The sequence below is a fragment of the Monodelphis domestica genome, chromosome 4 (genome assembly GCF_027887165.1).
Source record: "Monodelphis domestica isolate mMonDom1 chromosome 4, mMonDom1.pri, whole genome shotgun sequence".
NCBI classification, from domain to species: Eukaryota; Metazoa; Chordata; class Mammalia; order Didelphimorphia; family Didelphidae; genus Monodelphis; species Monodelphis domestica.
The window spans coordinates 431,219,586-431,233,909 of NC_077230.1; the positions used below are offsets into that span (position 1 = coordinate 431,219,586).

At 47.5% G+C, this 14,324-nt stretch overlaps 1 protein-coding gene, 1 long non-coding RNA gene and 1 pseudogene across 2 annotated transcripts in view; all 3 read left to right on the forward strand.

Moving 5' to 3' along the window:
* Positions 1 to 14,324, forward strand: part of LOC130458795 (uncharacterized) — a 36,236-nt gene that overhangs the window by 18,628 nt on the left and 3,284 nt on the right. The window lies entirely within an intron of this gene.
* On the forward strand, positions 12,090 to 12,872 carry monDomV1R-ps1235 (vomeronasal 1 receptor monDomV1R-ps1235 pseudogene; annotated as a pseudogene).
* On the forward strand, positions 12,090 to 12,947 carry monDomV1R1242 (vomeronasal 1 receptor monDomV1R1242). The gene has a single exon (NM_001166816.1). The coding sequence runs from the start codon at positions 12,090 to 12,092 to the stop codon at positions 12,945 to 12,947; it is 858 nt and encodes a 285-aa protein (NP_001160288.1).

Genomic DNA, 14,324 nt, shown 5'->3' on the forward strand with positions numbered 1-14,324 from the left:
GCCCCAATTACACAATCCCTCCCGTGATTCCATTGGGAAACGAGCATGTAGAGTCGCCCAGACTTCGGCGCCGCCTTCCCCAGTGACTCAGGACCCAGAACCAAAATGGGTCTCTAAAAGCCTGTAGCTAGAGGCTTGTACCGCCTTGCCCTCCCTGAGGGGAAATTACAAGCATTTGGGGATAAGCGGGAAATAAAGCGAAGAGAACAAAACCAGGGATTGCTTGGCACGGTGACGGCAAGCCAATGAAGGGGCGGTCCCCTTCGGCAGAAGAGCTTGCGTTGAAAATCAATGTCCCCCCCCCCCTTCACAGTCGCCACATCCCAAAGCTCAGACGGGGGGTGCAAGATCTTCACTAATTATGACAAGGAGAAAATTGCTTATTCCTGCAATAGAAGGTAGAATGTGAGCGTTACATCTCTTAAGAGGCCTAACTTTCCCCCAGAGAACTGTTTATGGAAAGCCGCGACCCCAAACATTCTGGGGCCACTTCTGCAGACCTAAGCAACTGAGGGCTGTGCGAGAATCAGGGCCATTTGGTCGTGACACCACACAAGCTCCTTGGGTCGTCAGAGTAGTCAACCCAACAAGTCAAGGACGACTACGAAGGAAGGTTTCCAGAGATGTCGCTATCGAGTTGCAACTGAGACAACACTTTTGAACTGCCGTCTTGAGGTCCATTCCTGCCATGAAACCCCAGGCAAACTCACAAGCATGTCTTCCATGGCTGCTTTTCCCAGTGGGCCCAATTTGTCCTGGGTTCCTCCGTATATATTCAAAGAAAATAAAATCTCTTCTTTATTTGGATTCCAATCGGGAAGATTTGGAAAACAAGATCAATCTGTGACTTCTGAAAACGGTGCTTAAACAAAGGAGGCTATTCAACTGTCTGTCCGTCATTACTGGGATGTGCCCGTTTCTGCCCTCCATCTTGGTGTCTCCCGTTCCTCTCAACAGACAGACAGCTCAATACCACCCCCCACAGTGGCTTTCTAACCAGATCTTCAGCAGTTCCGCTCCCGCCATCAGAGGCTTCATGACAAACGGCCTGATTGCTGCTTTGCATGAATTTTGTCTCCAGCTGTACCCTCGTTGGTCTTCTCCAACAGAATGTAAGCCAGTACAGGGAAAGGAAGGCTTTTTTTTGCTCTTTGTAGCCTCAGCACTTGTTGGAGTGTCTCTCGGATAATAAGTGCTTAGTAAATCGTTGCTACACCGTGGATGGGTCATTGAATCGGACCTCAGATTTGCTAAGAACATGAATCGCCTTTCCAGGCCATTTTAGCGGTTGAACCCTGAAATGTCCATGGTTGCTCATGCTGTCGTGACAATTTAGCACACCAGCTAGTCTGAGTATAAGGCCAGCCCTCATTTTCTCTTTTAAAGAACTAAAATCCAACTTTTTTACATCCTTTAGATGATTACAAATGAGGAGGTATTGTGGAATACTTAGAGAACACAGAAGACCCATCAGCTCAGGAGAAACGATTCTCTGAATATTATGTCTCCAAAGAAAAGCTCTGTCATCCCCAAACTGGAGTGGAAATGCAGGAGAGCGAGCCTAATTCAATTAGAACATCAACCTTAAGAGGCAAAGGACTCCTTTGGACTCGCTGCAGAGCTGTCCGTGGTACTCGAACGTTGGTAGACTAGTCTGCTAGTTAAAGCTATCTGGTCCAGACGTTTCTTTCTCACACCATCTTTAAGGTTGAAAATTCCTCAAGGCCAGAGAGCTGGCTTTCTAAACTAAGCTCCTGACAGTCCAGATGAATTCTAAATTGCTTCAAAGACAAAGAACGATGATTTGCACAGCTACAGGGAACAAGAGGACCAAATCAATTACTTGTAAGTAGGATCAATGGGACAATGACGCAGGATCCATGTTCATATCTTCAGCAGAGAGAGGGTGGGAAGCAAAAAGAGAAAGACATTGAAGAGAATAGAATGGAAGGAAATAATACAACGATCAAAACTATGAATGTGAATGCAACAAATTCACCTGTAAAATGGAAAATTATTGTAAAGAGAGTGATCAGAACCCACTCATTACAAGAAACACATTTGAAACCTCAAGCTTCCCAAAGTGTTCTTTTTTAAAAGGTGGCTACAGCCAGATGCATTTTGTTCCAATGGACCTTAGAAAACCTCAACCAGGGCAAGCAATTGTGATTTTAGACAACTGACACTGAAACTAGCCTTGCTTAAATGAGAAAAAAGGAAACTACATTAGGCTTAAATATAACAGCCAATGAACAGTGTGCTAGTGGAAGAGCACCAGGCTAGCAATGAGGAAGACTTACATTTCTCAGGCTCTCACTAGTTGTGTGGCAATGAACAAATCCTTTCATCTCCTTCAGCCTCAGTTTTTTCTATTGCAAATGAAGGGAATAATTGGACAAGCCTGACAGGATTGCTGTGAGTTTAAAAATTATAAATAAATGACCAAGGTTTATGCACACAGCGGTGACCCAAGAGTCTGGATCTGATGACAGATCAGGAGCAGAGTTGAATGCATATTGGACTCCCACTAAATTATAAATTCGTCAAGGGCAGGAGGGACAACCTTTTCCCTTTCTTTCTTTACCCACCTCTTGGCACATGCCTTCCAGAAAAACCCAAGAGCCCATTTTGTTTTGTGGCACACAGGGTTTCCGGGAAGTAATTGTACAAGAATGGGAGGGTTGTGTGCTCATGGGTATGTGAAAGGGTGTATGGGAATGGAAAAGAAGCCCTGTTTCTTTGTGTGCTCATGCATGTCTGAAGGTGTTGATTGTGTGTGCTAAATCAGAAAGGAGGAAATTGTTTGGCCAACAGGTCACACTAGGTTATACCTTCATATCACTCTAGAATGGGAGTATGGGAATGAGTTGGACTGAACAAGAAATGAGCTTGCTTTCATTTGTCTTCTCCCTAGATCCCACTCGCGCTGACTACAATGCTCTCTACTGCTCCAAAAGGATGTCTCCAAATGATAAAGTTCTGAGAATAACCTTCTCAGATCATACGTGGAGTCCTTGGGAACCCCTTCTGTATATCCATTTATAGATTCATGTTTCAATAGGCATACAATGAGGCCCATGGACCCATTCTGACCCATCTTACTTTCTGAAACAGCATAGTACTACAATCTGGGATATCTCCCTTCTGCTTCTTATTCCCATTGGCTGAGCCATAGTCAGATCTTCATCTATTTACAATTCCCTAATTCTAGGTTCTCTCTAAGGTCATGCCCTAGACATTCTCTCCTTTCTCTCCCCTTGGAGATCTCATTAGCTCACATTGGTCTACAGATCATCTCTATACCGATTGACTATTAAGTCTTCTTGTGCAGTCCTAATCTAGTTCTTGAGTTCAAGTTCAGCATGACCAATTACTTATAGGATATGACCAACTGGATGATTCATTGGAATCTCAACAAACGTGTTGGAAAAATTCATTGCCATTGGTCACTCAAAATACATTTGTCTTCTAAACTTCTTTATTTGTATCAAAAGATTTACCATCCTTTAGACATCCAATTTTGAAGTCTTGGATTTGTCCTCAAAATTTAACTTTCTCATCCCTCTCAAGGTTTGTTGTATCTACCTCCAAACTCCATCACATGACTCATCTCCATAGCTATAGTCTTCATTTAAACCTTCATTGCCTTACCTGGACAAATACAATAGCCTCCCAAGTATTACTTCTATCTCTCCCCTCTACTGTCTGTCTTTTGGGGAGCTGCCAAATTATATCTTTTGTGAATCTTAAAATTTCTCAGACTCTACCTTAGAAGGTTAAGGTTAGGACCATTCCCCATTTTAAAACAATGAAGGGACTTTGGTCAGGAAGGTGGGAACTCTAACATTATTCCACCCATACTTAAGCATACTTTAGGGGAAGATAAAGTTGTAAAACTCCTTACTGAACAATGAAAAATACTTAACCCGTACTTAAAGTAAAGTTAAAACCCTTAAACTGAGTCTATTTTTAGATCTAATACAAAAAAGTGCTAAGTACCTGTGAAGGCCAAATTAATCACTAACAGTTCAAGCAAGCTCAGCAAGAGGTGTGAGGTTTTAGTCTACTCAGGTATGAATTACTCAAAAGTTTAGTCTATTCAGGTGTGAATTAAGAATGGTCAGTCCTGTGAAAAAGTCTACTGTGATTGGTAGATGTGAAAACTTAGGAGAGGTGACATAGGAGAAAATTCTCTTTAAAAAGGAGGCCAGAAGGCCTCTGAATGGGAATTCAGCTATGGAGCTGAATTGGAGGCTGGTCTCTCTCTTGGTGGCTGAAAAGGAGTGCAGCCTTGGTAGCTGAGTCAGAGCTCGGACTAGTTGGAGTAGCTGGGTCTCTCTGAACACTAGAATCTTGCTTGGACAAATCTTGTGGTGAGTGGATTAAAGACTGACTGATCTCTCTCTTAAGGCTTAAGGCTAGGCTGGCCTAGGCCCCTTTCCCATTATTTCCTCTTACTCTCTCTCTCCCTTTTCTTAATTCCTTCATTTGTATTAATTAAAATCTCCATAAAAACCCAGCTGACTTGTGTATATTTAATACTTGGGAATTTTCCCATGGTGACCACTTTATTTTTAATATAAAACCAAGACACTAAAAATTATCTTTACAGTTTTGGCTATTCAAAGTCTTGAAACCCATATTTTCGCAGTCACAGTTTAAGGCAACCACTCTTTTGTAAGTAACACTTTGCAGCAATGGTCCAGACATGTCACTTCCTTACTCAAGAAAGTCCAGTGGCTCCCTATTACATTGGTGGTTAATACACAGTTTTCTCTTTCCCTTTGGTATTTAAAGGCATCTACTAATTGGCTCCTACTCATTTTCTAGCTTCTTAAATATGATTAATCATTAAGTATCATGTAGTCCAGCCAAACTGACTTGTTTGCTATTCCTCACCCTTGAAATTAGAGTTTCTATATCTGTGGATTTGCATAGGCTGTTCTCATGTCTACAATGCATTGTTTCCTCCCCTCTGGCCTTTAGAAGTGTAAAAATAGACTCGAATCCAGGACTTCAATCCCCAGAAGCCCTTGCTCCACTTCCCCAGAATGCTTTGTAATCTCACTGAATTCTCACCTGGGATGAGAGCAAAATTTTATTTAAAGGGTCTTCGTTGTAGGCGGGGGCTCTCTTCTCTTCCTGGCTTCGCTGGCAAACAGACGTGTCTCATGATGTGAGTGAAAGTTGGGTGGGCCTCATGGCCCACCTAGCATGTGCTTTTCTTACTTGTATATTCTTTAATCCTTAATCTTCAATAAACCTCTAAAAAATATAATACTCCTTGCAGAGAGAAACTAATTTCTACCTGCCTCAGTCTCCCCTAAATTTCAATCTTTACAGAAGGAAACGTTGAGAGCAAAGTGGTAGAAATGGCAACTTATCCCTGTATGCTATGCACTACAAGGCTGAAACACCACCCTATTTCTCCTGCATTGTGTTGACTCTATTACTCATGCTACTTCACCTTTCACAGTTATCAGCGAATCAATGAACATTTATTAAGCACCTGCTCTAAACCAGGCAACGTGGCAAGGGGAGGGGATAAAAGAAGAGGTAAAAGAGAATCCCTGCTCTAAACGAGTTTACCATTAATGGAGGAAACCGTGTCCAGACAAATCCACAGAAGGAAAATGATATACAGGGTAAACAGGAAAGCATTGAAGAGGGAAGGCACTAGAATGAAGAGGGTGGGCAAGAAAATGGGAGAGGGGGAATGACAAAGAATATTATTCCAGCCAGCAATCTCAAAACTATCCTGAGTGCTGAAATCATTTACAAATGCATAGGCAAGGACTTCAGCAGAGGGGCAACAGAATCTAAGACTAACTGGGAGGTGGAACTGACGATTGTAGACAGAATTACTGATGGATGCCATCAGTGGTCATGGGGTAGATGTGTATAGGTAGACTAGGAACATCGTTAGTGTAGATACTGTGATTTTTAAAGATCAATGGACAGTTTTGTTGGTTGAAGACGTGGATAATCAAGTTTGGATCTCGGGGGAAGAGATCTAAACTGTGAGCTTAAAGCAACCTTTTTTCTTCTTGGCCCCACATTACTTTGTTTGCCAAGCAGAAGAGGTACACAGCACAGGTGAGCAGGATACAGCCCAAAGCCAGGGAGAAGTGCCAGGAAAAGAATCATTATTATTCAATTCCATCCTAAATAAATGACCCAAATAATATTTTATTGAACTGGAAAAAGCAAGAGCAAAATTCACTGAAAACCCAAAAGGCCGAGAATATCAAGGGAATGAATGTAAAAATGAAAATGAAGGAAGGCCAGATTTTGGACTATATTCTTAAAGGCGTTGTCAAAACTATCGCGTAGTCACTGAGAGAGAGAGAGAGAGAGAGAAACTGATCCGTGGAACAGAAGAGAGTCGTCTTACAACAAACAGTTGTAAAGGAGTTCAGTAACTTTATGTCTGTCAAAAGTAGACTCAAGGTTTGGGTTAAGCACTCATCTTCTGGAAAAAAAGTTATTGAGAAACGAGATACAGACCAATAGATTATACCTGTAAGAACGGGAATAGTAGTTCTCCCCAGATCCATATTTTATGCAGTTTTATTAGAAAGGGCAGACAATCTTTCCTCTAAGTAACCTGCCCACTGGTGCCCAGCCTGCAAGGCTCTTCCTTCTTCCCCCTTTACTGCTGGATGAGATCCAGATAGAAGAACACGGAACATATTACCTCGCTAATTCACGAGTGGAAGAATTTATGAATAAACAAGAGACAGAAAGAATTGTGAGATAGAAAACGGATGGTTTGGGATGCATTCATTAAAAAACCTTTTGTACGAATAAAATGAACATAGCCCAGATTAGAAGCAAAGCAGTAAGTTGGGAAAAGGTTTTATGGACAGTTACTCTAATGAAGCTCTGAAACATGTAGAGAATGTGATCAAATATGTAAGAAGATGAGCCATTCCCCAACTGATAGTCAGAAGATATGAACAGACAGTTACTGGATGAAGAGAAAAATTCTAGATATAAATATATGAAAAATACTCTAAAGCATTACGAATTAGAGAAACGCGAGTCAAAGCCACATCTCACACCCATCATGTTGGCCAAAAGGATAAAAGGGGGAAATGACAAACATTAGAGGCTATGTGGGAAAACAGGGACACCACTACACTGTTGGTGGAACTGTGAACTGCTCCAGCCACTTTGGAGAACAATTTGGAATCGTGTTCTAAGATTAGCCTTTTGGCCCAGCAATGCCCCACTAGGTTTCTCTTCTGAGGCGATCAGGGGAAAGAGAAGAGTCCACATGCTCTACAATATCGAGACCAGTCCTCTTGGTGTTGCCAAAGCTGTGGACACTGAAGGGACACTCATCCATTGAGCAATGGTTCCACAAATTGTGGCACATGGCTGTGGGGGAATCCTGGTGCACAGTCAGGATGCTGAGCAGATTCATTTGGGGGATGGAAAGATCTACGAGCAGTGATTAGGAGTGAGAGAAGCAGGAGCCAGAGAACGTCATCCACAGAGACAGAAGCCGGGCTTGAACGCCTTGTATCTGACCACCTACAGAGACAGAAGTGAGAAACAAATCAGTGACACGTTGTTTTCTTCATACATACGTGACCGTGTCTCTGACGGAGGCAGGAGTTACCGGGATATCTCAGTGTATCCGCCAATGAAGACACTTCAACTGGAAGAGAAAGGAAAGAGCCAAAGATCGCGTGGAAACGGATGAGCTTGAGCAGGGCAGCAGGACTGACTGCAGTGGCAGGAGGAAAGCAGGCAAGCACGGGGAGAGCTGCCTTTGGTTCCCTTCTCGGAGTCCAACTGGAGGGGCCAGCCATGGAGGGGAGGGAATTCCCAGACCCAGCTGGAAGCACTCGCAGCTCCCGATGCCTCTCGGGAGCTTGGAGGAGGGAGGGAAAGCTGGGCTCCTTGTGCCCATTGCTGGAGGAATCAACTGAGGCTTAGAGAAGAGGACGCGACCCTCGGAATCCCGCCAGAGAAGGTCCTTCAGCTCAGCTCCTCGGACGGGGGAGCCCGGCTGTTGGTCTGCAGGGAGCGCTCCCCGCTGCTGCGCACCCCGAGGGCCTGGAGCCAGGGAGCAGGCTGGGCTGGAGGCGGCCCTGGGGCTGTGGGCAGTTCTGGGCCCAGAGTCCGGGCCAGGCCAGCAGCGCCAGGCGGGCCCTCCAGGGGGCCACCGCCGCGTTCCCCTCTCAGCTGCCCCAGCGGCGGGGGAGCCTGTCATTACGCAGCCCTGATTGTCCCCCAGCCGGTCCCGGGAGCCCCAAGTCCCCCGCCGGCCCTCCCGCAGGTGACGGCATCCTGACAGCTCCGGAGGGAGCTGAGCGAGGGCGCCTATAAGTGGCGGCCCGCCGGCCTCTCCGCGGCGCGCTCCCAGGGCTGACGGCAGTCGGTGAGTGTCCCAGCTCGCAGCCAGGCTGTTGGCTGGGCGGTGGCGGGTCTCCTCGCCCTGGGGAGGGAGCTGTGGCTGGGTGCGCGGTGCGCTCCGCTCCGGAAGGGGCCGGGTGGGGAGGAGGCTGCCCGTGTGCCCCCCTCAGAGAAAGGACGGGCTCCAAATAGCCTCCCCCCGGCGCCAGGAGCTGCGCTCAGCACCCGAGGGTGGCAGGGATCCGAGCTCAGCAGCCCCTGGACTCCTCTGCCGCCTAGCGAACAACTGCCTGGTGCATCCCCTCAAGAAGGGGGCCGGAGGATTCTCCTGGCCTAAGCGGGGCTCAGAGGCTGCCATTGGGCCTGGGGGGGGGATGAGGAAGGTGGAACAAATGCAGACGTCAGCATCCCTCCTAGTGCAAGCCCCTCTCCAGGCCTGCACAGGCGTGTCTCTGTGAGTGTGCACTACACGAGTGTGCAAGTGTGCTCCCGAGTGTGTATGTGCACGTGTCTCTGTGGGTGTGCACACACATGTGAGTGTGCAAGTGTGCCCATGAGTGTGTGTACATGTGCCTCTGTGAGTATTCACACATGTGTGACTGTGTAAGGGTGCCCACAAGTGTGTGCACGTGTGTCTGTGGGTGTGCACTACACGAGTGTGCAAGTGTGCTCCCGAGTGTGTATGTGCACGTGTGTCTGTGGGTGTGCACTACACGAGTGTGCAAGTGTGCTCCCGACTGTGTATAGACGTGTGTGACTGTGGATGTGCCTGTGAGTGTGTATGTGCACGTGTGTCTGTGGGTGTGCACTACATGAGTGTGCAAGTGTGCTCCCGAGTGTGTATGTGCACGTGTGTCTGTGGGTGTGCACTACGCGAGTGTGCAAGTGTGCCCATGAGTGTGTGTACATGTGCCTCTGTGAGTATTCACACATGTGTGACTGTGTAAGGGTGCCCACAAGTGTGTGCACGTGTGTCTGTGGGTGTGCACTACACGAGTGTGCAAGTGTGCTCCCGAGTGTGTATGTGCACGTGTGTCTGTGGGTGTGCACTACACGAGTGTGCAAGTGTGCTCCCGACTGTGTATAGACGTGTGTGACTGTGGATGTGCCTGTGAGTGTGTATGCACACGCGGGTCTCTGTTCATTTATGTGTGTGTGAATGTGTGTGCTCCAGAAGAGCTCCTGAGCTCCTGAGCTGGCAGCCCTGGAACATGTGTGACTCACAGGCACTTTCTGGCTCCTCCATCTGTGAGTGTAACACTTTGGTGTCCTTCACTACCCTAAAGGCGCTTCAGAGAGGAATCACCCGGGACTCCCCCCCCCCCCAAAGCCTTCACTGCAGCAGCGTGTCCTCCTGCCAAAGGTAACCCCCAAGCACCAACAGCCCCCAATTTAACCACTTTGGCAGAATCTTTCTGCTCTCGGAGACAAACAAAACCTGGGGATCCCCATTGGATTCCCCATGTAAATACTTGGCGGCCAGGATTAGGCCAGTCTGTAGCTCCTCTGAGTCGTTTGCTCGTCTTCCTCTTTATTTAGGACACATGGCCCGCATTGAGTCAGACTTGGCCAGAGTCCCCAGTTGGGAAATAGTCCTTACATCTGAACTGACGTTGGGCTCTCGGGGCACTCTTCCTCACAAACTCCAGCTCGGCTCTGGCCTGTCTGGGTTTCACACAATGCCAGTGAACTGGAAATCTTTGGGCTGCAGCCTTCGTTACTGTTTCTGAGGAGAGACCAGGCTGGGGAGGAGCAGCCGGGCAGAGAACTGACTCTTTCGGGGAATTTCCCCAGGACTCTCCTGGCTCTCCTTTTGGGCCCTGGCTCAGCCTGCCCTCTGCCCCATGTCGGGTCCAGCGGCTAGAATTCAGACACGCAGTCTAGGTCTCCAATGTGCCCACGCTGCGTTTCCCTTTTCCTAAAAAGGAACTAGAGCCCAGGGCAGGCCCCCGAAACTGGCTTTGATCCCTCCCGCTCTGAAGCCGGATTCTCTCCCTGAGGAAGTAGTGGAGAGATCCAAGACGAATGTCCTCATCTTGGCACTTACAGTTGGCCTTTGCCTAAATATGTAAGTGGGGAGTGTTAAAGCCCCCCGGAGCGGGCAGGACTCAGACCAGGGACGCACAGGCAAGGAATGAGGAAAACAATCGAGGAGTAACAGAGGCCGAAATTCCGGAGACCTTGCCAGTAGGTAAGGGCAAAGGAACCGCTAAGAATCAAAATAATAACCGACACAGTGTGGAGTCGGAAGGGATTTTGCCCACTGATGGAGGACAAAATACAGTTTATTGCAGGCAACTCGGGTTGTTAAAGGTGCAGATCACAGAGAATGAGGTCACGCCATTGAGACGGGCCCTTGGGGAAAGTGCCACGAGGATGGCAGCTACGACACCTGCTGCAGGAGGATTCCAGGAATTCGGGTCAGAGGATTTCCAAGAACTGGGGATAGGCACTTGGGATGCGATCGTGCCCCAAACACCATCCAAGGTTCATGGAACGGTCAGCAACAGCATGTCTTTGCAGCAAAAGGTCGTGAGAGACCTGAAGAAGGGGAGGCAGGGAGAGGCACTTGGCTGGGATCTCAGACAGACTCTGAGCTTCCACCTCTTGTCAGAGGGCTCTCAGACCTAGATCTAGCAGCTCTAAGTTCTCAACCTCTGACAGCAGAGCGTCCATACTCTCGTCTTCAAAAGAGCCTGCCCTTCCCCAAGAGGGACTGCCGTGGCGCTTTGGTTCATTCTTAGTCCTTTCTTCAGCTCACAGGCCGGAGCCCTTGTGCATCATCTGAAATACAGATCAGGGTGTCACCCTGTGCGTTTAAATAGGCCTCTGTGAAAAAGACTGACATGAGGAAGGACTCTGCTAAGGCGAATAAAACTGCAGAGCGCGCATTGGCCCATGCCCGCTGCTTTCTGTAGGGCGCAGTTCACGCTCTTGGGACCTCACCTCGTATGGCTCACTCCTTATTAGGCAACTCCGAAAGATTCTTCTTTCACTGTCCTCAAGGACAAGAAGGGGGGCTTCGACTGCTCGCTGCCTGCATCTCCTCAAGTACTCTATTTGTCTGAGCTCTGAAGGGCTCAGGGACTAGAATTCCAGTGAGCGGAACTTACATGAGAGGGGAAGGATTGCTTTAAAGGGAAGGGAGAAAAGTTCTCAGCTGAAAAAGCAGAAAATCCCTCTTTTCCCACAAGAGAAAACTCCCAAAGGCTCTATGAAGGCAAGCTAGAAATGGGGAAAGGCTGAGGAATTAAGTCGCCGGCCCAGAGTCCTGGTAGCTCCTTCTGTCTCCTTACTCAAGACTCAGGAGCCTTTCATGAATCCAAAGAGGTGACTGAGAATTCTCTCCACCAACGTAGAGTCCAGTCTCCCACTACACATCCGCAATCATCCAAAGGTCTAGACATCATTGCACAAGTAGCAATCAGTGTGGCTCATGGACTCTGGAGAGCCCGCGGAGGATATCTGGGCAGAGGAAGAAGGATTGTGTTCCCATGAACATGGACGTGTATGGGACTGTGTGACTGGGAAGAAGGGGCTGGGATGTACCACTCTAGAGGATTCTGGAGGCACATGTGGCCCCCAGCTGCCACTGCATCGTGTACATCCATCACTACTCTCATAGGGAGATCATGAGCCTCATCATGAGACATTGTTTGATTGCTTTTCATCTCTTCTCTCATGCTATGTCCAGTGGGGCCTCCATAACACCCTCCAAGCCCATGTCTGTATTGGACACCGTCCTGGGGGTTATCTTCCTTTCTCAGACTGGAGTTGGGGTCCTGGGCAACTCCTTCCTTTGCTTTTACATCTTCACTTTGTTCAGCAGCCGCAGGGCAAGGCCGATGCATGTCATTCTGGCCCAACTGACAATGACTAATATCATAGGGCTCATCTCCAGGGGATTCCCAGAAGGTGTTTTCTTTTTGCAGAAAGGTTACTTACTGGGAAACCTAGGCTGTAAAATGGTCTTTTACGTCCAAAGGGTCAGCCGGGGCCTCTCCATTGGGACCACCTTCCTCCTGAGTGCTTTTCAGGCTGTCACCGTTAGTCCCAGCAACTCTAGGTTGGCCAAAGTCAAAGTCCAGAAGCTCATCAGGCCCTCGTGTGTCTCCTTGTGGATATTCAACATGATCCTAGAAATAAATGTGCCATTATATGTAACTGGACCGAGGAGCCACAACAGCAGTTACACAGGTGGATTTGATCTCCTTTACTGCTACTGGGGAACGGTGTCACAAGGAATTACTATCCTGCCCTCCCTTCGAGATATCCTTTTTGTCGGAGGCTTGGTCTGCTCCAGCGGCTACATAGTCTTTCTGCTGGACAGGCATCATCAGAGAGTCCAGTACATTCACAGCGAGAGCCTCTCCTCAGGGACATCTCCAGAGCTCAAGGCCACTGAAACGGTGCTGATGCTGGTGAGCATCTTTGTTTGTGCTTACTGCATCAGCTGTGGCATCACGCTCTACAAAGTGTACGTGACTCACTCTGGCGTCTGGGTGATGATTGTGGCTACCTTTGCTGCACTGTGTTTTCCAACCATCAGCCCCTTTTTGCTGATTCACAGGCTAATATGAGGCTGTGCTGCCTGGCAGAGGCCAAGACTCCATTCTGGGAGTAGCCATCAGGCTTTACAGATTGATTTTTCTCTGGCTAAAACTCCTTAGTGAAAGCCCCTGCCTGACACTCCCTTATCCTAATGAGGAAGTCAAAGTGGACTCGGATCTCTGGTTGTTGGAGCTGCAACTGTTCTCAACCAGAAGAAAACAGAATAAATGGGCTTGGAGGACTTGGCAGCCATTTGGGCATATGCTCCCCTCAGCTTAGAGTTTGACATGTTAAGCCTTCTGTGTCAGCCCTTGCCAACCTGACTCCAAACTCTCTTTCCAGCATCGTTGGTTGTCACTCCTCCTCCAGTCCTTTAGTGCTGGAGGCCAATGTACCCCGACTGATTGACAAGGTCCAAGGAGGCAAGGTCAGCAAAGCAGAGCCCAGAATGAAGGCCCCCCACTGATTCCCCTTTTGTGACTTCTTTCCCCAAATTTTCCCCACTAGTGGACTTGTTATGATTATTATTTTCTCTACAATACAGGAGAAATAACATGAGAGCAAATACTAATAGAATCAATAAATATATAGCCTACTTTAAGCCCCCCAGGTTATTACCCACAAAAGACTGCAATTACAGAATGAAAGCACAAAGATTACTGCCCATGACCCCTCCTTTCCCAAGCACAAGACATGCTCCAAGGCCCTACAGTAAACACCAGCTGAAAGCTTGAGGACTATAATGAATCTTGTCCTACAGTTACCACACTCGAGTGAATTTGTTGGAACAGAAGCCAAACAGCATTGCCAGGCACTTGAAAGTAACACAAGAAAAACAGAACCTGTAAATTGAGGAAAACCCCAAAATTGGTCTGCCTGAAGTCCTCACACCTAGATAGGAAGATGTTTTGTTGTTCATCTCCCAAGCAATTATGCTGGAGAGTGAAAGCTGGCCAAAAGCACAGGGATCCTCTCAGCAGGTCAAGGCGTAATAACCTACAAATGACTTTATTCACACTAATCATATCTATCACAGAGTGTTGTAGAAACCTTGTAAATGATCACAGAATTCTTTGTTGGAGTAACAGCACAAGAGTGTTGTTTAGGTGATTTGATAATATCCAATCAAACTGTAGAATGTCACATATGTAGAGAATTGGTTATGTGTGTGTACCCAAAACTATATAATAAATGTACCATGGTACTATGGCAGAGCACTGCGTGCGATGCCTGCATACATGGGCTGAATGCACGGTGTCTCTCACCTCATTTATCAGACCGTGACGTCATACTTGGGCAGACAAATTCTGGGTCCTCGGAGAGGCCACTGGACAGACCTCTGTACTTTACATTCCACCCAAATCTTAATTCTCTTTGGTTATCACACACTCTGTTAATGCTCTTCC